This window comes from Bolinopsis microptera, chromosome 7 (genome assembly GCF_026151205.1).
Source record: "Bolinopsis microptera isolate Bmic1 chromosome 7, MBARI_Bmic_1.0, whole genome shotgun sequence".
NCBI classification, from domain to species: Eukaryota; Metazoa; Ctenophora; class Tentaculata; order Lobata; family Bolinopsidae; genus Bolinopsis; species Bolinopsis microptera.
In genome coordinates, this window is record NC_087078.1 from 14,478,960 (window position 1) to 14,506,311 (window position 27,352).

Here is a 27,352-nt window from a genome sequence, read left to right on the forward strand (position 1 = left end):
CCCGGTTTGAGACTCACTCAGGGCACAGTCCAAACCCAAACTCTCTTTGTACAGATACATTTTTGGACAGTAATTTCTATTGTAATTATGGACTTCAGAATTTTATGTGAATTTATATCTGGAAGATAACCAATTAAAACAAGTTAGTAAAGGGTTGTAAAACAATTGGGTTAAATAGGACTACAATATTAATTTAACTCTCATATCTCATAACTTAGTCTTAATGTCCATTTACCCCAATAATTGAAGTGGTAGCAAATGTGGTGAGGGTCAAGCGATTAAATAGGATGATTCACGAGGTCGCTGTTCCGGTTCTCTCTCTCTCTCTCTCTCTGAAGAGATCATATATCAATACAAATTTAATAGACCACACTAATTATACGGAATATAGGTATTAATTTCCTACTTCTAGATAACTTACGAACTAGAATCACTATAAGTATAATTTACTAACCAAGGAATAAGAATATAAAGTGGCGATCTGGTCTTTTCATATAGTGGAATGTCAACTAGAACTGAACCATCTTGCATGGTCATCCCGAGGATCTAACATAGTGACGAACGGTTCTCGAGGAAGGAGGGGGGAATCAATCTGAAGTAAGATAATTATAAGTACGGAGCGTTTAAGGTGTGACAATAATCAGATTGGTTAAGTTAAATAAAGGGAAAATCTATCGTAGGAACCTCTTAATGAAGACGTTATAAACTTACAAAGCAATACGACTGGTGGAGCTTAGGTGAGGACAGGCAGAGCAAGTGGGGTGGGTATCACCGTCATATTGCCTGGAAATTAATAACTATTAGAACTAATAATAATTAGTACACAGGAAATAACTATAATACTACAATCGTCAACGTTAACAAGTGGAAAAGTGCTATGATTATGAACGATGGATTAAGGTTTACGTAAGATTTTTACCTCAGGAAAGGAACTCCATAGCCTAATTCTGGAAGGATCTATCGGGAACAGGTAGTACTAGTAGTGCGAGGAATCTGATGAGATATTATGTATATTAACGGCATATTAAGCATTATACGACGGAAATTGATCTAAGTACGAACTAATCTTTAAGGTCAACCTTTTGATACGAATGCAATCAATGACAATAACATGATCAAGAACTTAATCTAAATTACGAACCTATAATAGAAATGAGTAACATGTGGAGAGAGAACGGACACAGCAGAACAAGACCCCGGGCCATGATAGGAACAGGTGAATGCAGAAGGCGAAAGGCGGAAGGCGGAAGGCGGCGAGCAGCAGGCGAGCTCCCCTTTTTGTAGACTGCTGGTTGACAGGTCTTTGGGGAGTTGAAGGGGGAGTTGATTCTCATGGCACTCTTGTAACACCTCGGCTAGTTCGTCAACACAATAATCAAAAATCAATGCTGTTAAAATAATTGTAAGTATTCTTTTAACTATAAGTTCTAATAAATTTGAAACTTTAACAATCTTCGAGCCACTACTTTTCCCACCGGGAACGTCACAATTCCAAATAACTACTAATTTACAACGGCTTAAAATACTAACTACAGCTTCACGCCGTGGGACATTGCAACCCTACCGATAAAGACTTCAAAACTAATCTGACTACCAGTCTAGACCGACTACCAGTCTTTTAGTAAAACTATTCTATAAATTACTATAATTATAATACAGGCCGTTAGATATTGCAAACCTGAGATATTGCAAACCAGTTCACCCTCAATTCACTATACCCCTACCTAACACCGGCCAAATGAAAAAGCTTTCCTAGCCGATCTCCTGTCTATAACGTATTACATAATATATAATACATTGTTAACCAATACACTTCAAGCGCGTGCTTAATCACTCAACACTGAAGCTTCGAGTTCGAGATTTTGTAAGGTAGGAGGTGCACGATACACGATAAAAACAAACTTTTCAAAAATGTGTACCATTGATTTCTAGGGAGTGTGAGCTTTTTCACAATACCAAATTTCTCCAAGATTGCGACGAGAAGCAAGCTTTATAATGTGTTGTGTCATTGGTCTCAAAACGCTATATTCCCGAAATTCGCGTTCGTGGACTGAGCGTTGATTATTGTGGGTTGAAGGAGAGTTGACGGATGTTACTCGTCTAAATTTCTTCGAAGTAGCGCACGTCGCTTTCTTCTCTATGGCAAGTGCTACGAAGTGGAAGAAGCGCGCGCCGGGCCAGACCATTAACAATGGTCAAGTAGGAGAGTCGTTAAAAAACATTATCAAACACCTATTGATAGTACATACTGTCCAATTTTAATAGACTGACCCGGCGCGCGCTACTTCGTAGCTGGTAGCACATGCCTCGGGTCACCATTGCATCTATTTCGAGAAGAAAGCTGCGCGTTCACCTAACCATAACATATGCTTTCGCACCACTGCGAGCACACCTGTTTCATGCATGGTGGAGTGTGCTTGCTCTATCCAGAGCCCTTACGTTTGTTGACGGATGTTACTCGTCTAAATTTCTACGAAGTAGCGCGCGCTGCTTTCTTCTCGACACTCGAGGCAAGTGCTACGATTCACATTGATTGACGATGTCAACCCTTCCAGATCGTTGCTCTGCGAAGCACGCACTTGCCATCAGACCGTGATATTTCTTACCTGAGGACCCCAGGCTATTATGTTCATTAACCGAATATAGATTTGGCGGAATGACAGGCTGAGCGCGGCCCAGTAAGATATTTCGAGAAGAAAACGGTGCACGCTATACTTCGAAGAAATTTATAGACGAGTAATATCCGTCAACAATTACGCTTGCAGTGGCGCGAAACAAGTGCACCCGCAGTGGCGCGAAAGCACGTGGTTAGGCGAAAGCGTTTGCCACTGTTTAGAGTAAAGCCGAAAGCGATGCACACTTATATTTCGAAGAAATTTATGATTATGAACATAAATAAAATAGCCTGGGTTCCCGGCCCGGCCCCAGGTAAGTAAGAATAAGAGCTTATATTAAATTGAATGTGCTTTCGCATTTCGGTAAAAAGTTCATTGACGATGTCAATTCATGGCAGCTCGGCGCGGCACAGTAGCGCATTTTGCCGATCTCGCTGTGAGAAGCCTCATTGACTGCGCGGCGCGGCACAGTAACGCATCGCGCTACAAGGTAAAAAGATAACCGGTTTGTCGATTGTTAATGGACTAGCCGGGCGCGCGCTATGTATCACACACGGTAAAAACTCATGAACGTATATTACTCTTTATCATGTATCACTCTCTAACATTTTTCCTCACTACAAATATTACCACTTCTGATATAATAATGTATTTTTGTCCTTTCTGGCTATTATATAGCTGTTCCATCTCCAAGACCAAGCGCTAATGGGTAGCTCGATCTTCAGGTGATCGATCTGGAGATATGAAAACAGTTTTATGATCTTTACATAGTCTCAGTTTTTTGGCATTTATTACTGATATTTGACGAACCGGTACTAAAATTACTTTAAGCGAAACTTTGACTGGTCTTGTCTCTTTGGCAGATTCGAAATGTGGTTTTTCTTCAATCTGTTGAAAAATCACGTCAACTTTATTGCACAGGTTTTAGTTACTCAAAACCTGTATAATCTCTATCAGGGGTTATAGAGGTACCAAAACTCTTCCACCCATGGCGATAAGTGATTTGGACCTAAACCTGATCAACACTCCTAAACCTTAAAAGGTCATGGAGTGCTTGTTAGTTGGGGGTCTAAACTGCTTTTTGTTGTGATGTGAATTTGTTGACTTTATTTTTAGTAGACCATTTATATATTTTTTTAAAAGAAAAAAAAGGGGGGACCCCCAACCCATGTAGCTGAGACTCCTCACAGCAAGTAGACCAAAGTGGCTCTTGCTTGTGAAAGGTGTATCAACTACCCGCCGAGGCGGTGGGTTGGGAGTCCCCCCTGGGATCATTTCGTCCGTAAAATTTTACACAATTTTTTTTATTTGAAAATTCAATTAATCATTATATATATAAATCAAGCGTTACATTTCAGCCATGCAAAATTACAATGACATATTTTGATATACTAAATGGTAAATGGTACTGCAATATAAGTTGCTTAATGTTTGGCCGGATGACAACTAACGAGAAAAATAAACTTGATTATAGAATAATTAATTCGGCTGAACCAACACATAGCAAGAGCCACATTAACGTTGGGGCCGTCTACCAAATTTGAATGACAAACATTAACAAGAAATCAAACATATCATAAATAATTATAAGGATTTTGTTCATTACAATTCCGTCACAACTGATAAAGAAAAAAGAAAAGGACAAGCAGATAGGAAATTGGACGGACAGAATTGTAACCAACAAAAATAAATTTCTGAGACTCATAAGACTGATGAGCTAATCTGGCCAGACTGTATCGGCAGCCCAGAGGTACTTGATCAGTTTGGCCTTAAAAGTAGAAATCCGCTCTGACTGCCGGATACATACTGGTAGACTATTCCATTTCAGCATAGATCTATGAAAAAAGCTATTTCGGAGGGCATCCGAGCAGGGCACAGTGGTACTCATGTAAGTTGAAGTATCCGACATATCAATTATTTGAGCATTGTGCCTAGTGTATCGGGTGCCCTCTGGACGGCATAGGACTATATATGTAGGGAGCGAAACTGGAATTATGCTATTCAATATTTTATAGAAGGTCATAAGATCGTTATAAATAAACTTCTGTTCAACAGGGAGAATATTTAGTTTCTTTTGCTCTGTAGCAAGTTTATCGTCATTATAACTGGAGTAAGGTTCACCATTGATCCATTTAATAGCCCTCTTTTGGATAGCAACAAACTGTTGAAGATGAGTTGCAGATTGAGGGGACCATATGACAGAACAATGTTCAAATATAGACCTAATTAACGCTAAATAGAACGATCTTTTCTGCCTTTTATCAGTAGTGAAATGACATGTTCTCTTAAGTAGTCCAAGTCTAGAGGTAGCTTTGGAAACAAGCGCTTTACATTGTGCACCCCAATTAAACCTGGAGTTTATTGCGACTCCTAAATCTGACTGAGAGGGCACAAAGTCAATATCACTTCCAGAAAGTTTATAAAAGAAGGTATTGAATGGCAAGTTATCCAGCACGTTTCTTTGCAGGGACACAAAGAGGGCTTTGCACTTATGTGGGTGGAACTTCATTCGATTTCTCACTGACCAATCATATAATCTGTTGATGTTATTTTGGATTATGTGATGGTCAGGGTAACCAAGGATCTCCCTCCAAATTTTAGTGTCATCTGCATAAAGTGCGATATTGGTGCCTTCAGAGACACAGGAGAACATGTCATTTATAAATATTCAGAATAAAACAAATATTATCAGAATAAAACAAAGGAGTGTTATAAAGTTGTTGTACTCTATAAGTGTATATTCACCTACAAGCATAACTGCTTGGCGTGATGAGGTACATCTTTGATTGGTCGAAGGTCTTTCAACAACACAGCATCATCATTTTCATAGTAGTCCCCGGCTTATGACGGGTTCATAGCGGTATTAAACATGTTTTTCTGGGCCCAAACATTCTACGCTCCTACTATGCTATTACTGGTCTCTTGACTAACTCCCAATCATCTGTCCATATGGTAGTGTTTCTGGACAAATAGATGGTATACGATGCCCTCAGGCTGATCTCAGCGATCTTCATGCAGGCCTTCTTCTTCTCTTTGTTCTTTACGTTCAGGTGGTTCATAAATGTTGGGAGGCTATAGTTGTAAATGCCTCGAGCTCCCACTTCTACTGTCTGGAGCTTGCAAGCCCATCCGTTGGCTTCTATCTCTTCTGTCAGCTGCTGATATCTCTTCATCTTTCGCTTCTCTTGATCAGCAAAGTTCTGCTCATTTCCACAAGTCAGCTCCATTAGATAAACCTTCTTTGCTTTATCTGAATAGATCACTACATCAGGTCTTAGTGGTGTAGCTGCAATGTGCTGCGGGAAGTTCCTCTGTCTCTCATCCTCATCAAATATTATCTTCCAGTCGTTGGCATCTGAAAAGAAATATCTTTGGGTCTTATGATGAGTTGGGTCAGCTAAGGTAACCTTCTCGCGCTTATTGCCTGCCTTGTGAAAGACCGACGGTGCCCTCTTCGATTCCTTGGCGATGTCGGAATTAAACTCGTCAATCTGTGATGAAACAGTCTTCATGATTTCACGTAGGACCTGATCATGGCGCCAGTTGAAACGTCCCTGTCTTAGTGCAACCTTGCAGAACGTGAGGATATGATTAAGTGTCCCTTGTTTGCTGCAGAGTTTACAGTTTCCTGAAACGGCTTTATTCCAAAGCTTTAGGTTGCTAGGTGTTGACGCAGTGTCATGGATAGCATTGACATGAAACTTTAACAGTTCCGGACTAAGTTGATAGATCAGGTTATTCCACGTGGTGTCGAATGTCATTGTATTTTCCCATGTGAGAAAGAGGTTTTGCCGCTTTTTGTCAAAAAGTGAACAAATAAGTGTCTCTTCATCAAAGGTCCTCACCATGTTGGTTAGCAGTTTCCTCTCTGATGTGTCCTCATATCTTGTCCCATAACCGAGGCCAGTTGTACCAACTGCAGGTTTTCCAACTAACTCTTGGAAGTAAAGTTGGCGCTGACGGTCTTTCAGCTCTTTGGGATAAGACCACATCTTCTGTGTGTCTGCAATAGCCTTATGGTTAGAGTACACTTTTTTTGATGTAGGGGTCACTAGAGTTACAAAGTTGGTGTCCCTTAATAAGTTGGATGACTTTGTACTCAGTGCAGATGTTTTTCAGCTGCAATCCTTTCTGGTCTCTACTCCTGTAGAGGACGGTGGTGGTGCAAGGATGCGCAATCCCTAGCCACTTCTTAAGGTATCTGTTACACAGTGCCTCAAGCTCTCTCACAAATGTGATGGGTAGGTTATATTCAAATCTCTTTATTCAACAATATTAAATCATTATAGAACCTAATTTGTGGCTTGATCGTTATGTTAGGGCTATTCTGTTAGCTGATGCTGACAGGCACTGCATGGGGCAGAGACTTAGGACCATTACGCTGGAGGCTTACAATGACCCTTTTTGAACCCCATGGCAGTGCTAGTTTTATTATGGTACAAATTGTAAATCGAAGTTATGAAAACGATCAAGTCACTCCTGTTTTACACTATCAACAGCTACTTAAAACAACCTAGATTGTTTCAACTCACTTTGAAGATTAAACTGTTAAGTGATGAGTGATTGGGCTCATTAAACATTTTAGTAGCGGAGACATGCGGATCAGCTTCTTGAGGTTCTAATAGTTCATTCAGACAAGAAGTTTTATTTTTTCAAATTTAGTCGTTCAAGCTGCCTGAGTTCAGAAAGTTTGCCAAAGGGGCCCAGGTATTCTTGTCACCTTTACCCTGAGACGAGAGAATGACTTTTTTTACCTTTGATTTGAATACACCATGAGTGATTTCAAGGTCGTTCAGTGCCAACATCTGACGGAATGAATTCCAAAGGCAACTAGATTTGTAAACGAAACTGTTTGAGGGCATGGTTGTTATAAGAAGAGTTTCTTTGCCGGGTCTTTTAGACAAACAGAAAAGTTCAAATAGTGCAATTGGTGTTCGATATTTAAAGACTTTAAAAAGTTCATTGCAGCAGTGATACGCGTATAAATTATGCAATGTCATGAGTGATTGACGGGCAAAAATTGGCTTGGTGTGCTCTCTCTCAAAGAATTTGCTAGTAAGTTTCTGTTCACTGATAGGTCTAGTCCTAGCACATGTCATAAATTTATCAAGGTATGCTTTTTTGTCACCAAACATGATACGAACACACTTTTTCTGGGCTACAAATAGTGGTTGAAGTTTATTATTACTTGCACCTCCCCAAACGGTAATGCCATAAGATAGGTGACTTTCAAAAAGTGTGTGGTACAGGTCCTAATGGATAGATGATGGAATTTTATCCTTAATCATGTATAGCCTCCCAGAACAGGACGAGAGTTTTCTAACTAGTTTCTCTCTATAGGGATTAAAAGTTAGGCCTTCGTCGACAATTACTCCCAGGAATTTCGTTTCCTGCACCTTTGAGAGAGGTAGGCCGTTGAGGTAAAGTCTATTTTCAATTAATAAAGATTGATCATCAAGTTTTCTTTTAGCTGTATTGAATTCTATGTAGCAACTTTTCTTGGCGTTAACATGTAATTTATTAGCCAATGTGTACTCGTGGACTGATCGTAGGACCCTATTTGCATTATTGTAGGCCTCAGCTCTAGTTTTGGCAACTACAAATATGTTTGTATCATCAGCAAATAGGACATAGCTAGTGTTATCGAGTTGAGAGTTTGTTAAGTCATTTATGTATATTAAAAACAGGAGAGGCCCAAGGCAGCTCCCCTGTGGAACGCCATAGAGAACAGGAAGTCTGTCTGATACTTCGCCCAGGACGGACACACAAAAATATTCTTTAATTTACTTAAAATGAGGTCATGCGAAACGCTATCAAAAGCTTTCGCAAAATCAAAATATATTATATCAGTCCTGGACCTGTTATTCAATGCAAGTGCAAGATTGTCCGTGAAAGGTATCATTTGGGTTGTGCATGAACGTTCATGAACAAAACCGAGTTGTCGGTCATCCAACAGATCAGAACATGCAGCGTATAATGCAGTCTTTATGCACCTTTCAAAGACTTTCATTACAAGAGATGTTAACGAGATAGGCCTGTAGTTCTCAACCGAAGACTTATCGCCCTTTTTGTGCACTGGTACTACAAGTGCCAGCTTCCAATCAGGGGGTATGCATCCGCTCGAGAAAGACAGGTTAAATAAAACACTAAGTGGGTATGCAAGGCTTTGGGCACAGTTTTTGAGGACTCTCCCATGAATCCCATCAGGGCCAGGGGCCTTGTTAGGATTTAACTTTTTAAGAATCAACAGAACATCTTCTCTACTAAACACAAGACTTGAAAAACAATCATCACGAAAATCTATGCCAATGCCATAATCGCTCTCTTGAGAAAACTGCTCATAAAAATATTCGTTAAAAAGGGCAGCTTGATCAGATGGATTGTTTCGAAAGCGATTATGATATTTGACAGTTTCAGGGATCCTGGTTGACTTTGATTTAGATTTAACGTAGGTCCAGAATTTCTTGGAGATAAGAGCATCATCGGAGTCATCCTCAACACTGAGTCTCATTCTTTCGTCCATCAAATTTTTAAATTTTGTACGAAATGCACGAAACTTTTGTTTATGAGACTCAGAGTTGCTCCCCTTATGCCTTATTCTCCATTTCTCCTTATTTCGTAGGAGACGATCACAGTCGGAGTCATACCATGGGGGCTGGAACTGAGACTTAATGGTCTTTTTAGTCTTAGTAATATAAAAATTATCTATATAATTTACATAATCTCCGGGGAGACAGAGGGGCGAGAAAGAACTTTGTCAATGTAGACAGTTTAGATTTGAACTTGGAGCCGCAAGGCCAAGAGTGATTTTCAAAATATTGAATTTTTGAAGGGTTATTTTTATATAGGGTCATTGTGACATTATGTGTATACTGTTTGAAACAATTTATTATAAAATGTATTCCAAAGGCTGATAACATGCTCTGATAAAAAATTATTTGACAACCTTTTAATATTTCTATCGTTATTGCAGGATTTCAGAACTTCTTTTCCTTTTAATTGATTATCATTTCGATGTGTAATTTAATCATTAACTACACACACTTATATGCAAGAAAGGTGGCTATGTTTCTATGAGACACAACAACATCCGCGATCTAAATGCAGAGCTGCAGCGTGAAGTATGCAGAGATGTAGTGACTGAGCCAGCATTGATACCCCTTGATAATGAAGAAATTGTTGGTACCAATGCTGATAGAGCTGCACCTGATGTATCCTCACGAGGTCTCTGGAGCACATTTGAACGAACATTCTTTGATGTCTGTGTTACCCACCCCAACTCACCCACATATGACAAAAAGATATGGAACAGATCTATAAAGCTCATGAAATGAGGAAAATGAAAAAGTACAACAACAGAATCATCCAGGTGGAAAAAGGCACCTTTACCCCACTTATATACTCAACAAATGGTGGATGGGGTCCACAAGCCACAAGATACCACAAGAGACTCGCTGAAAAACTATCCCAGAAGAGAGGAGAAGACTATGCGGCTATTATGTGTTACATGCGCACCAGGATTAGATTCTCAATCCTCAGGAGCACCCTGATAGCGGTCAGGGGTGAGAGAGGGAGACGGCAATCGTATACATTGCCAGTCAGTGTAACTTCGTTTAACTTGATACCTGCCACCATGGACTATGAATGTTTCTAGACACTATCCTTTTGATATTGAGATATTGGTATCTCAGATCACGTGTACATCGTTTCTTTTTTATGACACAGTAATTTATTGACACTCACAGCTATAATTTTAATCATTGAATCAGTATTTTTATCTGTGCTCTGCGTAATGCATCACATGAATCAGTTTTTTAATCTATTAACTTATTACACATTTGTGCTCTGCTTTAGCATCACTTGACTATTTAATACAATTGTTTGTCCAGGCCATGACCTTATAGTCAGCCAATTGGCCATTGCTATATTATGTGTATATTGTTTGAATATTCTTTATCATTAACTATTTAAAAAAATATATATTATTTACATAAACAAACTTAAGAGACCTCAAAGCTCGTCTTCTGAGGAATGAGATTGAAGGATACGTCATCCAGTCCAAGGTGCTGGGCTTTTTGTCTTACTCTGATTCCCCTGAGTGCTATGAGTGTGCTTCGTAGCAGATCAAACCTGAATCGTGTTCTGATGTGATTTTTGACCTGGCTCTTAGCTTCTTTTTTGTGGTCAGCTATCCTTTCAGAAATATGATCTACAAACACAGTGCAGAGTGGGCCCATACCTAGCCTCCGGGTGTTGTAAAGACTAGTGGGACAAAGGACCCTTTGTCTGACTGAAGTACTCTCTCCTCATAGAGATCTTTCTTCTCTTTCTCATGCGCACTGTAGATTTTATCTGGTGGCTTAAATGTGTTTGAGTCGCAATTAGGATGAGTGACCCTGATGTCAAAGAATTTTCTTTCGAATGGTGCATACAGTCCAACAGCTGCTACATCCAGACGGGCTTCATCCTGGGTGTTGGTCTTCCTGGAGAATGAAGTTGGTTGGACAGGTAGGAGTGCAGGTTCTATCCTTACATCCTTACACTTTGCTTCTTGAAGGAAGAAAGCTGCAGTGTCTCTAATGGCATTGTGGCGCATGCAAACGTATCCACCTAATTTATAATTAAGGGAGTGGTAGACACTGTTTGCATGTCCGCAAGCACATTTAGAGGGCACTCCTTGGATCTTCCATCCATAGCGTAGGCGTATGCTGTCTTGGAACTCTTGCTTGTTTAGAACATAGTTGAGGTCCTTTAGAGGTAATGCTGAAAGCCATGTTGATGCTCCCTTCTCTCTTGCTTGGTTAAGTGGTTCTTAAGAAGATGATCTGACCCATTATAAAGCACCTTGAACCTTTGTGATAGAAACTCTTCTTTCTGTTTTCTCAGTTCTTCTTTCTTTTTTTTCTTTTTTTTCTCTTTTTTTTCATCTCGCCCACATCCAGCTTGGTTATATATTACAAAGGGTTTTATTTTTTCCCCAGTTTTAAAAATTTGTACCATTTTTATAACATTTAGTCCCTCACTTTATTGCACAGTTTCTCTTCATCAGTCTCCTTCAAACCAAAGATTAGCACATTCCTACTGTGATCCTCTTCCGATACAACATTCTGTAAACCTTTGTCAAACTCTCTTCTGTAAGCACAATTTAGTAAAATTGTATTTTACTAAATTGTATTTTACTAGCTTTTGGAACGTTTCAACTGAAAACTCTGATTTATTGTCACAGTTCGAAGCTTCAGCAAGTTCAGTGATCCGACTGTTATAGTCCTCATGCTCTTCAGTAATCCAGGAAGAGTAATCTGAAAAGAGTATTCTTTTCCTCCATCGTGTACTAGCTTGTACTTGAATAAAATTAAAACATAGTACCAGCTCAGCAGCAGTTGTAATGTAGTGATAAAATATAGATAAGAGAGCTAGATAACCATCGTTTATCAATGAAAATAGTATATTAGGGTGATATTGTCTTATTTTCAAAACTTTATACAATATTAATAATATGCAAATTGTAATTGATAATGTCAATCCTTCCCAGCTCGTATCGGCAGTCTACGATCCTGTTGCGAGAATCATTATTTGATTCTAGAGTGTGGCGTAACATCATATGTTGCACCTTCTACAGATTTTAAGCATTTGTCATCTCCTTATAAATTTGTTTGCTGCTATCTGGTATGTGTCAACTACAAGACACATCCATATTTGCCTGCAGCACTATTGAGTTTTCAGATAGAAGAATGCTTTTGAAGTATGAATGTTGACCGACTGTGATATTTCACGGTCTTAGACAACACCTCTCTCGGTGTATTAACAGTGTTCTGTGCATGCTAAGATGTGGTTTGATGGCACACTAGGGTGCAATAGGCAGGAGTGACCTAAAGACCACACTCATGTGGTTCATGTCACTCCTGCTGATCGTCACCCATCATCACTGCTTGCCACCCCATTACTGCTACAGTATTCATTCACACCCTATTAGCTATTTCTCGCTTGACACTTTTACTTAAAGATCTCCAAACTGATAACTCCGGCATCCATTAGGGATGCCATACCCCTGAGGCAGGCAGAGCATCTTCATGGTTGTAATATACAACTTTTGATTTGCGATCCTTGTAAATGTATACCTTGAAATCCTTGCTATCCTCTCGTGGTTCACCTAGGTCCAGCCTCTCTTAAAAATAAAAAAGGTGCAACACATGGTATTATTACTTGTGTTGGGTTTGAGTTGTGTTTATAATGTTTAAATTTTTAACCACTATCTGTGGTCATTCTAGAAATTTGAAGATGGTGTAAAATAGCAAGTGACTGATACTATGGTGTTGTAAAAAGTTTATTTCTGATTTAAATTAAAATCAAATGGTGGTTGTTACACGACACATGATTTATCAATAGCATTACATCAGAAATTGAGAATATGATCTATGAATAGATGCATGGTCTAATTGATATAATTAATATTTAAAAACGATACTCAAATAGGACCATGAATGTGGGGTTTATAGGAAATAGACTCCCAGTTGCTGTGCTATGTCAGAAGACAATGATAACGATTCCAACACTGGTAAGGTTCTTATTGCAGTTGTAATTCTATCGCTGATGTATTTAGCTTTCAAAAGCAGTATTCAGTAATGGCTCATTTAACTCATGCAGTAGCACTTCTGTTTACATGCATGTGTACTGTTTTAACCCCACAAATTTCCAAATGAATCAGGTTTCCTGGCAAATCAGTGTTTCAATGTTTGCTATACATTGAGGATATATCTGTAAATGGGGTTTTACTGTATAAGTTCATACGTTTCAGGTATTAGACTTGGCAGAGTCCCAGTGTGTAGGAGGTCTCAACCCCTGGGTCCTACCTGTACAGATGATTTTTACATTTTTACATAATTTTCTGCCTAGCTTTTTTTAGTTCTGCTCATCACATGGTTCTGGCCTCTCAACTGTTTTTGGCTCCTTGATAAACCAATTATTTGATTAAAATGCCCCCTCTAGTACTAGGGGCTACAGCTAATCAGCTGAATTAGTAATATTTACTTGTGACAGGTCCATACAATCTCATACAAATGTATCATATATGATACATTGTGGTCTCACTTCTGCAGTAACCTCAATTGATAATTATATCAAGTGTGATCGGTTATATCAAAATGTCAGGAACAATTGTAAATGCTCTTCCCTAATAATAGTGGCACTTTTAAAAATAATCGAATTGAATCGAATTTATTAATTATACAGATCCCTGGCCCAATTGTATCTAGATACAATCAAATCTTAAAGTGACATGACTTCTGACATGTTGGTTTCCGGTAGAAATACATCATCTGCGGTCCTAAATATAGCTTTACCATATCTACCTTAGACATGATGTCATGATATTCTCAGGCTTAATAATGAATTTATAATAGATGGTCTATATGTCAGAAGGGAGTCAAAGGCAGAATAATCCTTTCTGTCCTGACACTAACATAAGACAAAGATTACTTATGGTTTGTTTTAATTTAGTACCCGCCTTTAACTCATAGACAAAAGATTATAATTGCTTTTGTAGATTGGGCATTATGTTGTGCCTATAAAACAGTGTCACGGGCAATTATTCGTCCGTCAATTCGATGAATAACACAATGTTTTTGGTAAACAATAGACAAATTTAATTATTTAATTGGTAGCTTCTGTAGCAAAATCGGTTTATTGCAGTGTACTATTGTTTAGCATAATCTTCGATTTTACATGAGTTTGATCTCATCTAATATCTATAATACTCTTATTTTGACACTGTTACTTGCTTTTATCATAATATTATGAACACAAATTTGTTAACAGTGATCAATTTCGCTTTACCTAATTTGTACCACTTAACGAGTATATTACAGTATTTAATGATATATTTAGATCACGGAAGATTGTGACTAGAGAGTGATATAGTTATAAGATTGAACACGAGCTTTAGTGAATGTTTAATTTGCCTGTAAAACACATTATATTATGTAAGTTTTAAAATATTATATATAATCGACAAAAATTACATCTTTCCACTTAACTTTGTTCGATGGCATCGACCTTACAATTTAATAATTCCTGAACATAATTTAAACCTGCTTCGCAAATAATTTATTGGTTAGCATCCGTGTTTTTTATGTGGTATATTTCATGAATCATGAGCCATATTGAATTTTCAATCCCATAATTCAGGGACAGTACATTACAGCGTGAAAAATCTTCTAGAATGCATTACGTAATTTAAAATATTGCTCCAGAGGCTTTAAAGGCATCATGTAGCCGGTGGGCCCGACATGATACGACATATCTCGACACGTCGGGGTTTGTCAGGGTTTGTCGGGGTTTGTCGGGGTTTGTCGGGGTTTGTCAGGGTTTGTCGGGGTTTCCGGTTTGTCTAGCCTGGAGGCTTTTTTTTTTTTTTTTTTTTTTTTTTTTGAGTCTCCCAACAAAAAGCCGAGACGGAGTCATCAAGCTTTACGTGGAAAAACACTATACAAGAAGGCCTCATGTGGCCGGTAGGCCCGAGGCAAAACCCCTCGACAAACCCTGACAAACCCCGTTTGTCGGGATATGTCGGGGTTTGTCGGGGTTTGACGGGGTTTGTCGAGCCTGGAGGCTACATGATGCCTCTTTAAACGACTGTAAAATTTCAATTATACGTTTACATCATTTGCGCTTTATAATCACAACACTGTTCATATTACTTGCTAGAATCGTCGATCGGTGTTATAAAAGGGGTGTAATATAACATAATATATATCTAAATATTATACAATTCGAGAAGAAAAGAAAATTTTATAAATAAATGTTCCGGACATTGATCAATATACAATTTATAAAGCATATATTTTAGGCTTGCCATTCTGTACTTACTGTTTAACCCTTTTGTTTTGTAAAACCCTGTGCAAATCTGGGATTTACTTTGTACTTCTAACTACAATTTTGTTTATTGTGATTTTGAATTTCGAGTGAACTTATACTGAATTTTTGAGTTTTAACTGAACTTTTAAATAGCCATGTTGCTGAAACCGTCACATAGTACCTTAACCATGGTAAGTTGATGCTTGCACCATCCTGGCATGTTCAATATCTTTAATAATTCTACTCCTCTGGAATGATGCTATTGCGATTACTTTTAATCTGATCATAATATGTTCTCTGTGGTTTAACTGATCGCTCAGTTCTGATTTTTCTGATCCTCTAGCTGCTGATCTTAGATCTTTTTCTACCTTTTTCTACCTTTTTCTCAGCATATATTTCTAACTGCTAGTTTTGTTTGTTTTGAAGCATGAATTAAATCTGAAATATGATTATATTTACACTGCCAACATAACTTTAAAAACATAGCACGTTATATAGCATGTATTTGCTACGGTAGTGGGGCAGTGTACTTTAAATCCAGCTTATAATAATAATAAGAACGAATAATGATCATATGACTCGGGAGTAGTCCATGTTGAAGTTAACCAATGTTTCTTGTGCGTTTTTTATGATGTCTGTAGTCGTTAAATATCAAATAATAGTCTAACCAAATTTATGTTTTTCCTTCAAATCCTGACTCCAAGTTGACATAGTCCATTGCTGATTTACTGTACATAATACATATTTTATGAGACCAGCACGTGCCAATAATTTGTGTTTAAAATGTTGAATTGTTTTGTCCACAGAATCGTCTATTTTCTTCCTCATGGAAATAAATAACCCCATATTTACAGTCGTGACAATAATAACTTCGTAATATTGTACTTAATGTTTCTCTGTGATCTTCTGTCGTAATTCTCTTGTCAACTGTGATTTTGATTGCTTTTTAGGTAAACCGAAAATACAGTTGGCAAACCAATTCAGCTGTAAAATTTGGATTAAAACCCCAGCACGCATCTTACATCTGACTTTAAATAAGTAAAATGATCGATTTAAAACACAGCTCAACTTGAACATACCAGCTCTACTGTAACCTGATAGAGAAATGATACTATTCACAGTTTATGACGTTCTGCAATCTTGTGACGTCATTAAATGTTAAAACCACCGTATTTTGTAATCCTGCATGTGTAGATAATAATCATTTGCACGACTCAAATCAATATAATATGGGTGTGTAATTTCACTTTATCAAATATCACTCTCGTTCAGAACTTCTCAAGAATAAAATATTTGAATCACAAGCTTCCAGTTTTTAGTACATTCCATCAAGAGTCCAATTAAGGGGGCATACCCCAAAACAGTGGTTTGTGCCGTCCAGACCAAATGACCTCATAGGCATTTCAGTGACCTTCTAGCGCACCGTTTCCACACCAAAAAAAATTATTTTGAGAATTCCCATTTTTGTAATCGAGCATTTCCTGGTTAAGAGTGCAATTTTCGGAAAAAATTATTTTGTGGTTGAGACGCTATAAGTTAATTATTTCTTGCGGTATCGGGTTGAAATTTTGCTCGCCGTTTATTCACATCTATGTCGAGGTGTGTGTAAAATCTTGATATCGTATCTAAAAAGGCTGGTGTGTTATGAATTTTTAAAGTCAAAAAGCTAAAATAGTCCTTTTCAGGCTTATTTTAACAAAAAGTCAGTCAGGGAAGATCGGATTATTTGATGCTTGACATCAAATTGTTCTCTGAATTCTGGCGCAGTTTTTGATGCCCTCAAAAATGTTTTTACTCATTCACCTTGTGATCTATTGGACCTCAAAGCCAAACAACAAATTTAGGCACATTTTTCGTTTTTAATATTTACTGATTTTTCTAAAATTTTGATAGGAATGTGCTAGTGACTTTTTGAAGGGTGCAAAATAACTGCAACTAGCACATTTATATATGAGTTATGAACAACAAAACACCCTAAAATGCTTCCCTTTGAAGTTATGGGAGAAAATGTGATTTTTTTATCTGCAAAGCCAAATAAACGGCGAGCAAAATTTCAACCCGATACCGCAAGAAATAATTAACTTATAGCGTCTCAACCACAAAATAATTTTTTCCGAAAATTGCACTCTTAACCAGGAAATGCTCGATTACAAAAATGGGAATTCTCAAAATAATTTTTTTTGGTGTGGAAACGGTGCGCTAGAAGGTCACTGAACTGCCTATGAGGTCATTAGGTCTGGACAGATTTGGGGTATGCCCCCTTAATAGGCCATTAAAACCCAATTACCTAATTATCACCCAATTACCTAAATATAACCCACTAATTACTTTTTCAGGGATGGACCCAGTGCTAATTATAGCTATAGTATTAGCTGTAGTTCTCATCCTAGTCATATTCGTCCTTATAATGTGCTGGAAACTAAGAAATCGCAAACACGACTCTACCAAGTAAGTTGTTGTGTAATTACAGTATAATTGCTGTGTAATTACTGTGTAAATAACTGTAATGATAACTGTGTTTTTTATGCTGTTGACTTTATTTTTTATACATATCAGATGTCCTTTAATTAAGCAGACGAATTGCACTTGATATTGTTCGGTATATTATTGTAAGAACTGTCAAGGAGCTTTCGAAACCATCGTAAGTTTTATGTGCTCGTGACAACTACTTTCAACTACTTCTAATCTTGTAATGATATTTATCACTGGTCACTGTATTGTCCCAGGTCACATACAACAGTAATTAAATGGTAATCATATAATTAGTATAATTATACGCCTTCATGTAGTTACCAGTGCCACAGTACAGAAACTAGTCTGATATTTTGTAATTTAATACGTCTGGCTACATTGTTGTGAAATGTGGTATATTGTTTCACAAAGCAGCAGGTGCATATTATAGTATGATCCAGGGTCCGAATTGTTTACTTACATGCCATGGAATGTGTGCTTTTGATCCACATAGGATATGGTGATGTTTTCAGATCTATTTGATATGAAAACGAGATACCTTGATTCTTAATTCTTCTGCACTAATTAATTTCCCCTTAGTGCGGAAAGTTAAACTATATTTTTTCCTCCAATTGTAAATCGTTATGAGAATATAACATATTCTAATAATAATGGCTAATGTATGCTGCTAACATAACCATTATCTGAGTATCAGTTTGAAACTTGTAACTGATATGGTTATTGCTGGTTAGTGGTTACACGAACGGTTTAGCCTTAATATTGTTTAGTTAAGAGCATGTCCCAGCAATAGACCGATCCATAGCATTCATTTTGTGTTTACATCGAGATATTAATCTGCGGTCAGCGGTAATATTGTCTGATCCAGATAATGTATGATATGTCATGTGCGCGCGGCTCGAAAGGCCTAAATTGTCAGCATACATTTTGTTTATACATGATGAAAGTTGTTATTGTCAATCATTAGTGAATGCGCGCATAACAAACGCGCGTTAGGTCGAGGAACCGAAATTAATCATCATCGCATTCCTGAGTGTCCTGATATTAGGTCCCACTGGAATTATGGAATGTGTAATAGAATGTATAAAACATAATACCCCACAATTCCAGCGGAGGAGGAAACATTGTGCTAACTAACCCCAATCCCGATGTTGAAGGAGTTAATTCAGACAGAGTCGCTATGTCAAAGTCAAAACTCATATCAGATCCTTTCATGCTGAGTAAGTACTTGTCAGTATTTGCCGTTCTGTCAGTTTTACTGTCTTACCTGCACAGTTGCATCGCAGTGCAAGCTCAGATTTCAATCTACCTTCAATGAATAGTATAGCGATCATTAGTTATGTTCATAAATAGGCGAACTGATTTATTTACAGATAGATTATTTGAGATAAGCTGTCTAATTGTACGAGTACATCTTTTAACGATGAAAAGTTATGCTAAAATGGTAAAATAGTAAAATAGAAGAACAAAGTTTCAAGTATTTGTAAAATTTTAACTTGTTATCACTCGCAGATGCTGGTAATTTATTGAAAGGGGAAGAGAAGCGAAAGTTTGACGAGATTGCTCAAAACTTGCAAGACGAGCGTTTTAAATTCCTTGTTATTTTGAACGCACTCAGAAGAGACGCAAAACCTTTGAGTGCTGATACCGAAGCCTTTTATACGTACAGGTGCGACTTAATTAATCTCTATTTGACTTGCATTTTTTATTTCTATTGATAAGACTGCAGAAAATTCCAGAAATATTCCCTATGGAATAAAGTAAGTCTGGATTTATCATCAACTTCTCCGCAGGGAATGTATACACGAGTTATCGCGGTTCTTACACCTACTCAACAAATCACCGGAGGGCATTGTGCCGGACGATGGACTGTATCTAGCCAACTGGGCTACACAAATACTCGCCATCTACGACAACCAACGTCGGGTTAGTAAACTCAGTTACCTATTTTCCGTTGTTTTTATGCCGGTGGTGCAGCTTAAAGTACTTTCTAAAGATTAGCTAAAATGATGAATATGTCAATTCCTACTTACTTTATCCGTTGTTTAATAACTAATCATCCCGACTAGATAATAGCGATACCGTACAGTCAGCTAGACATGGAAATAGAGGAAGCAGCCGAGTGTTTCCCTATCCAGCAGCTCCGTTCAAGTATGCGAGCACGTCGCTCTTCTATTGGTAGTAGTGAGGGCAGCTCTATTAACGATAGTGCTATTCGTGTAGATGTAAGTCTTAACTACTTTTTACTTTTACCGATCACTATTCAACCAAATAATTATGTTTTTTAAATGTTTTATATTAGACGAATTAATCTAAGCTCAAAACTGGATCGGCTCCGTATAAAAAACTGTAAGTCTATTTTTGGCATGTGTTTTCTTCAAATTCATCTCTACAGTTAAATGGTTTAGATGACCATTTTTATTTTTGCATTAAAGTTACGAAGTCAAAGCATATCTCATTTTTACAAAACAAATATTTATCCCCAGTTGGAGAGTGAGGACGAGGAAGAGGAAATGAGGACGTCTTCTCAGCACCATACTACATCTTACGATGACGATGTGAGTTGAAACATCAGTTTTACTTTCCTTTTCTGTTTTTAAAGTGTTTACTTGTAGTATTGGGGGGGGGGGGGGGTGTCACGTCCGTCTATGTCCGCTTGTCTCATAGAATCCAAAAAGGACAGGACATAGGCGGACATAGGCGGACATAGACGGACATAGGCGGACATAGGCGGACATAGACGGACATAGGCGGACATAGGCGGACATTAATGGACACCTAAATTGCTAAATAAAATGTTCATTTTTTGCTGTTATAGGGGGATCATGTTTTTTGTCCGTTCGGTACCCTATATTTTCAAAACGGACAAAAAATAGAGCGGACAAAAACGGAAAAAAATGGACAAAAACGGACAAAAATGGAAATAACATTTAGATGCTTCCTCCTCCTACTCTTCCTCCTCCTCCTCCTGGGTCTTCCTGATCTTCCTCAGTCCTCTTCCTCCTCCCCTCCTCAGTCCTCCTCCTACTCCTCCTCCTCGTCCTCAGTTCTCCTCATCAGTCCTCAACAGTCCTCCTCCCCAGTCCTCCTCCTCCTCCTGAGTCCTCCTCCTGGGTCCTCCTCCTGGGTCCTCCTCCTCCTCTTCCTCCTGGGTCCTTAGTCCTCCTCAGTCCTCCTCCTCATCCTTCTCCTCAGTCCTCTATCCTCCTCCTCAGTCCTCTCCCAGTCCCCATCCTCCTCCTCCTATTCAGTCCTCCTCCTCCTCCTCAGTCCTCCTTCTTCTCAGTCCTCCTCAGTCCTCCTCCTCCTCCTCCTCCTCCTGAGTCCTCCTCCTCCTCCTCCTCCTCTTCTCTCTCAGTCATCCTCCTCAGCCATCCTCCTCAGTCCTCCTCCTCCTGGGTCCTCCTCCTCCTCTTCATCCTCCTCCTCTTCCTCCTGGGTCCTCAGTCCTCCTCCTCCTGGGTCCTCCTCTTCATCCTTCTCATCAGTCCTCCTCCTCCCCAGTCCTCTCCCAGTCCCCCTCCTTCTCCTCCTCCTATTCAGTCCTCCTCCTCCTCCTCCTCCTCCTCCTCAGTTCTCCTCAGTCCTCCTTCTCATTTCTCCTAAGTCCTCCTCCTGAGTCCTCTTCCTCCTGAGTCCTCCTCCTGAGTCCTCATCCTCCTCCCTCTCAGTCATCCTTCTCAGTCATCCTCCTCAGCCATCCTCCCCGGCCCCAGCCATCCTCCTCAGCCATCCTCCTCAGTCCTCCTCCTTCTCAGTCCTCCTCAGTCCTCCTCCTCCTCCTCCTCCTGAGTCCTCCTCCTCCTCCTCCTCTTGCATCTCAGTCATCCTCCTCAGCCATCCTCCTCAGTCCTCCTCAGTCCTCCTCCTCCTGGGTCCTCCTCCTCCTCTTCCTCCTCGGTCCTCAGTCCTCCTCCTCTTGGGTCCTCCTCTTCATCCTTCTCATCAGTCTTCCTCCTCCCCAGTCCTCTCCCAGTCCCCCTCCTTCTCCTCCTCCTATTCAGTCCTCCTCCTCCTCCTCCTCCTCCTCCTCAGTTCTCCTCAGTCCTCCTTCTCATTTCTCCTAAGTCCTCCCCCTGAGTCCTCCTCCTCCTCCTCTTCCTCCTGAGTCCTCCTCCTGAGTCCTCCTCCTCCTCCCTCTCAGTCATCCTCCTCAGTCATCCTCCTCAGCCATCCTCCCCAGTCATCCTCCTCAGCCATCCTCCTCAGTCCTCCTCCTCCTCCTGGGTCCTCCTCCTCCTCCTCCTCCTGGGTCCTCCTGGGTCTTCCTGATCCTCCCCAGTCCTCTTCCCCCTCCCCTCCTCAGTCCTCCTCATCAGTCCTCAACAGTTCTCAACAGTTCTCCTCCTCTTCCTGATCCTCTCAGTCATCCTCCTCAGCCATCCTCCTCAGCCATCCTCCTCAGCCATCCTCCTCAGTACTCTTCAGTACTCTCCAGTCCTCAAAATGTTTGTCCGCTAATGTCCACCAATGTCCGCTAATGTCCACCAATGTCCGTCCAAGTCCGCCAATGTCCGTCCGGGTCCGCCAATGTCCGTCCGAGTCCGCCAATGTCCGTCCGAGTCCGCCAATGTCCGTCCGAGTCCGCCAATGTCCGTCCGTGTCCGCCAATGTCCCAAAAAACACGTCCGTTGTCTCATAGAATCCAAAAAGGACAGGACATAGGCGGACATAGACGGACATGACACCCCCCCCCCCCCCCAGTATTTCAAATGTCAAAATGAATAGAATACCATAATACATGTTTCTATCTAGTATCTATTTATTTTGAACAATTTGTGTGGGAGAAATTGAGAGATATGGAAAAGTTGAGACAGGCACTGCTGTATCTATTCACGTGTAAAGCCAATGCTTGTCCTGTGTCCATACTATACTGAATTATAGTTGAAGGTTATTGAAATAAAATTGAAACGAAATTCAGAATGAATTAAATTGTTGAACTATACTATATACGATGTATGGGGGAATTTTTACAGATAAAGAAACCTAAAATCCAAATTCCAAATACCGAAAAACGTTTCAACTTTTAAAAATGCAGTGAACATATTTTTATCACGTCATTACGATTCACTTAACAAAGTTAAGTCTCCACTAGGACCCATGTTCGTGTTGATTTCTGATTTACTCCTATTTGTGATAAAACTTGAAATGTCGTATGAAGCGCTCCGTAACAGTCGATCCGACGAAGTCCTCTGAAATGTTGTTAGTTGTATTACCAAATTTATAAAAATTTGTTAATTCAAATTTAAACATTGCACATAGAGAGTAAATTGATCATGCCATGTGCAAACCTACCTAAGATATCCCATCCATGGCGGAGACTGTTTACCATATCCTGCGTCAGCGGTTTGTTCAGAAATGGACTTGTGAATAGAATATCCTATCTGCTCGACTCATTATCACACCCGACATCTATCTCTGTAACATTTCCGGATCTCTCCTCAAGGAGGAAGTCACTCCATTTCAAATACCTTGTTCGGCCATATCTCAATTCAACTTCGGAGCAAATTCCTCCGTCCTTCATTTCTTTTATCTCCACTCCCGTCAGTTCTTTGCTGAACACATTTATTTTAAACATTTCTCCTCCGAATGCATTACCATCCTCAAAACCCCCTCCAAAACTATCAAATTCGTTTCCAAGGACCATGTAGCCATCAATTGGTAGTTTTTTGCCCGATGCGGTTTCTTTGGTGCCTATTAATTCACCCTCGTAGTAGAACCTGAATGCCCTAGAAGACAGGGACCACGAAACACAGAGATGTCTCCATTCCCCTAGAGGTGCAGTTATTTTACTCCTCATGTCCAATCCTGCGTTGAAGATATAGGTGCATCCTGTATCTTCTATCAATATGTCCTGATAAGGACTGGCTGATGAGCCGTATGCAAACCACCATCTGTCTGTTGAAGAACGCAACTTCTTTACCCATCCACAGATGGAAAACGATTCTTTTAGGGGCTCCATAGCGGGTTTAAAAACCACATAATCCTTAGCTGTTTCAACGAACTTTAAACCAGTGGTAGAACTGTCAGGTACTTTGGTGCAGGTTGCTGGGCTTGGTAGAATAAGGCCTACCAGTAGGAGTGGTACGGCTACTGAAAATATCATCTGCATGCTCCTTAGCTACGAATGTACGAGGTTAACAGTACTCTTGATTGTCTTCATTTATAGATCAATTTAATTAAAGGTTAAAAACAACGCATGTTACAAAATCAATGCGTTCTGATCGAGAAAATTTATAACTCCAATCGGATAAATTTCTTATATAATAACGATAAACGTGTTCAAACTTAAATCTTGTAAAATCTATCCACGCAGTAGTGGTCCTACCAGAAGAAGTGACCGATATAAAACATTATAATAATCTAGTGAAAACGAATTAATGACCCCAGGTCCAAGATGCACATTGATTATTCATATCAACTGCTTTTGAACGGTTAATGTTGAGTTGACTAGTTGAAATAAGATTTCGGTGTTCAAAGGAAAAGGTTGCTCCTTTAATAATTCTTGATTGGTGTGAAACCACACTCATATTTGGCAATGAAAGTGAACTACTTTTAAACAATTTTAAATTTAGGTAAGAGTGGGAAGACACTTTTCGCAAAATTTTGCACTTGAATGTTGCCTTTTTTTTAAAGGTTCGTCAGTCCAACAACCCAGACTCTTAGGACGGCACTTTCTGGATCCCATCGCCAGTTCCAGAGCTACCTTCAATAGGATTAGGATGAAACACTTACTTATCGTACTCAACTCTCAAGGCGTACAACAAACGTTTAAAAAATTTAGTACTAAATTGTAAACGATACGGTTTATTAGGTATATCTGTATTCAGTTTACTACCGCCCTCATCAGATACACATTTCACGTGCGTCAGGGCAATTGTTTCATATTGTAGCTCAAACTTGGCTCTCCTTCAAAGTTTTATCGGTGTTGTAACCTATTCTAGGGGTTTGTACCGGTAAACTCTTTATATTTATAAGTTTTACGTCTTTACTCTTTGTGTTTCGGAGTCAGTCGAGACTTTCCTTCATCGCACCATGACCAATACGGCTAAGTTATATTATAGGGCTACAAGGGCAGAGTTTGTTGACATACAACCACTATTGTGCACCATCTAATTACATCCATTCCATCGGTCTTGTTGTGATGAGGGACAGTCTACACTAGCTTTAAATGTTTGAGCTGGAAGATTAAACAACTGGGTATGTCGTTAAATTAAGCCCTAGGCGTAAATTCGCCAAAATCGGAGAGAAATAATTCTGTGCCAACTCTTGGCGCTTATTACATAGACTATCAATAATCGCTGCGCTCGAGCCGTATTGTTCACCAAATTAGCCGCAGTTAAATGTTGCCTCTGTCCCCATTCCCCATGAAACAGTAATTTAAAACAATATTATTCTCAGGTTATCGTTAATCCTAATTCATTTAACGACGACGAAGTAAGCTTAGAGGACAACAACATAATCGCCGCTCCTGTCCAATTCAGTAAGCTCAACGCAGAACATTACTGAGACGATTCACTGACTTTATCGGAAAAGATCCAGAATATTCCAAAAAAGATGATGACTACGATTCGGCCTGACATATTAGGAAAGTAGTTTCACAAATTCAGACAGGGTTGTGTTGTACAGGTCAGTTGAGGGAGTGAAAATGTTTTAAACGTGGTTCAATGCTGCGTTGTTCAACGTTGTGTATTTTTATTAAATCAGAGGAATATTTTTAGACAAATTAGAAATTCAGAGTTTTACATAACATATATTCGTTTATTGAATGATCAGTTTGGTGAGTTGGAGCTCACACGGATCATTTCAAACCAGTATTTGCAAATGAATCAAAATTAACCGCCTTACTGAACGTCAGAATGATAGAACACTGATTATTGTCTGTAGGATTTCTTGTTTCTCAGATCATGTGAGCAACAAAATAGTAAGATTGATCGTTGCTTTGTTATCAAAAACTGTTTACTCAAAAAACTGACAGTTCTTCAGCTTTAATGGCAACTCAGCAATGTTTTTTGTTGTTGCCGGGGTGTCCCTCAACTTGTTCTTGTAAATAATACGCTGTCAAGGTTCACAGATTAAATGATGGTTTAGACATGCCTTTTAGTTTTATGAGGATAAACCTGGGGTATCTGTTAGCCTTATAAGGTAGTGTATGATTCAATGACATATTGTGATCCATGAATCTGGAGCGCCGACTACTTTTCAGCCTCCTAAACAAGTGGTGGGAACACCACGGTTACATTTGTCTGCGTTTGTAAATCGACCAATTATAGATGTTGATTCTGGTGGGGAGGTGAGGCTTATTTGTTTGACACATGACAGTGATTCTGGGGTTTGATTGGTCAGCAGTGGAAGCTGATTGGCATATTGCTGTCACGTGTCATGTCCCCACCAGGAGCATCATCTCAATCTGTTATGATTGGCAATGTAAAAATCGGGCTGCTTTCACTTTTGTTGTGTTTTACGTGTGGGGTTACTTTAAAAGATTTTTATACTTCATTGACAAATGATAAGGTCGAATTCAAATGGTTCTAGCCTACAGAAAAATCCCAACTCTGAACCAGTTTCACTCCAAAAAGATGAAGATTTTACATGGAATAGGTGGAATTTAAAGTAGATCCAAAGATGCTGAAGTAAGTTGTGTAGCCAGGCTCTTATTTGCTCCAGGAGTAACTGATTTAGAGTTTGGTGTTTTACTGTAGCTCACTAAGTAGTAAGTATTAGTATTACTATTTAGCGTATTTACTGACTACTGGATGGAGTAGACCTTCATTCTTTGATCATATTGTGGATGTTCAGTTAGGAGAATTAGAAGTATCGTGATATTCAATGTCTGGCTATCATTTCTTCAGAGCTCTTAATTTAACCGAGTCCAATCGCTGCATTAGAAAATTGCAAAAATCAAGTTATACAAACACTCACATGCCCTTGGATAAGCTCCTTCGTTAATTTCACGTTCCAAGTCCAACCCAAATTTGGTGACCTCTTATGAATACATCTAAATGATAGCTTTGGATTAATCGGGTGATTAATCCTTTTTATATATTATGAGCATTGAACTTGAAGAAGTGGGTTAATCATTATGTGACTGACAGTCCTGTTTAAAGAATCTAAAGCTTTTGGAGGGAAAATGTCTCGATCGCACTAGCATTATCTGAGCTTTTGTTTAGCCATATCACATATGTCATTATGCAAGATGAACGTTGGTCGTTGACAGTGACATGATATAATTATAAGACTTGTAAATTAACTCTAGTTTCAGTTAGAAATGAAGTGGAGAGAAATTGATTATCGAATTTGCTCATTTTTAATATTATATAAAATCTATAGTTATACTATACTGCACGTTTGAGATAGGCAGATTGTATAACACTAGAAGTAGAAGATTCCCTTACTCTTGACTGCGTCGTTAAAAT

The 27,352-nt window shown here is 39.1% G+C and overlaps 2 protein-coding genes and 1 long non-coding RNA gene across 5 annotated transcripts; 1 reads left to right on the forward strand and 2 right to left on the reverse strand.

Annotated features, from left to right (window-relative positions):
* Positions 1 to 253: 253 nt before the first annotated feature.
* LOC134818961 (uncharacterized) lies at positions 254 to 1,707 on the reverse strand. Of its 2 annotated transcripts, none has more exons than XR_010160711.1 (5): positions 1,142 to 1,707; positions 920 to 993; positions 712 to 783; positions 455 to 592; positions 254 to 330 (listed from the first exon to the last, which is right to left on the reverse strand). It is a non-coding gene; the product is annotated as an uncharacterized LOC134818961 (long non-coding RNA). The 2 variants fall into 2 exon arrangements; XR_010160710.1 differs by having other exon boundaries at positions 273 to 326.
* Positions 1,708 to 5,518: 3,811 nt separating this feature from the next.
* Positions 5,519 to 6,376, reverse strand: LOC134818734 (uncharacterized). The gene has a single exon (XM_063828380.1). It carries the CDS (start codon positions 6,374 to 6,376, stop codon positions 5,519 to 5,521), a length of 858 nt encoding a protein of 285 aa, XP_063684450.1.
* Positions 6,377 to 13,086: 6,710 nt separating this feature from the next.
* Positions 13,087 to 25,569, forward strand: LOC134818192 (uncharacterized). Of its 2 annotated transcripts, none has more exons than XM_063827634.1 (8): positions 13,087 to 13,170; positions 17,804 to 17,915; positions 19,047 to 19,156; positions 19,449 to 19,605; positions 19,730 to 19,862; positions 20,006 to 20,161; positions 20,423 to 20,494; positions 25,338 to 25,569. In XM_063827634.1, the coding sequence occupies exons 1-8, from the start codon at positions 13,137 to 13,139 to the stop codon at positions 25,443 to 25,445; spliced, it is 882 nt and encodes a 293-aa protein (XP_063683704.1). In that variant the 5' UTR covers positions 13,087 to 13,136; the 3' UTR covers positions 25,446 to 25,569. The 2 variants fall into 2 exon arrangements, with proteins under 2 accessions (XP_063683704.1, XP_063683705.1); XM_063827635.1 differs by lacking the exon at positions 13,087 to 13,170 and adding an exon at positions 15,619 to 15,658.
* The last annotated feature ends 1,783 nt before the right edge of the window (positions 25,570 to 27,352 follow it).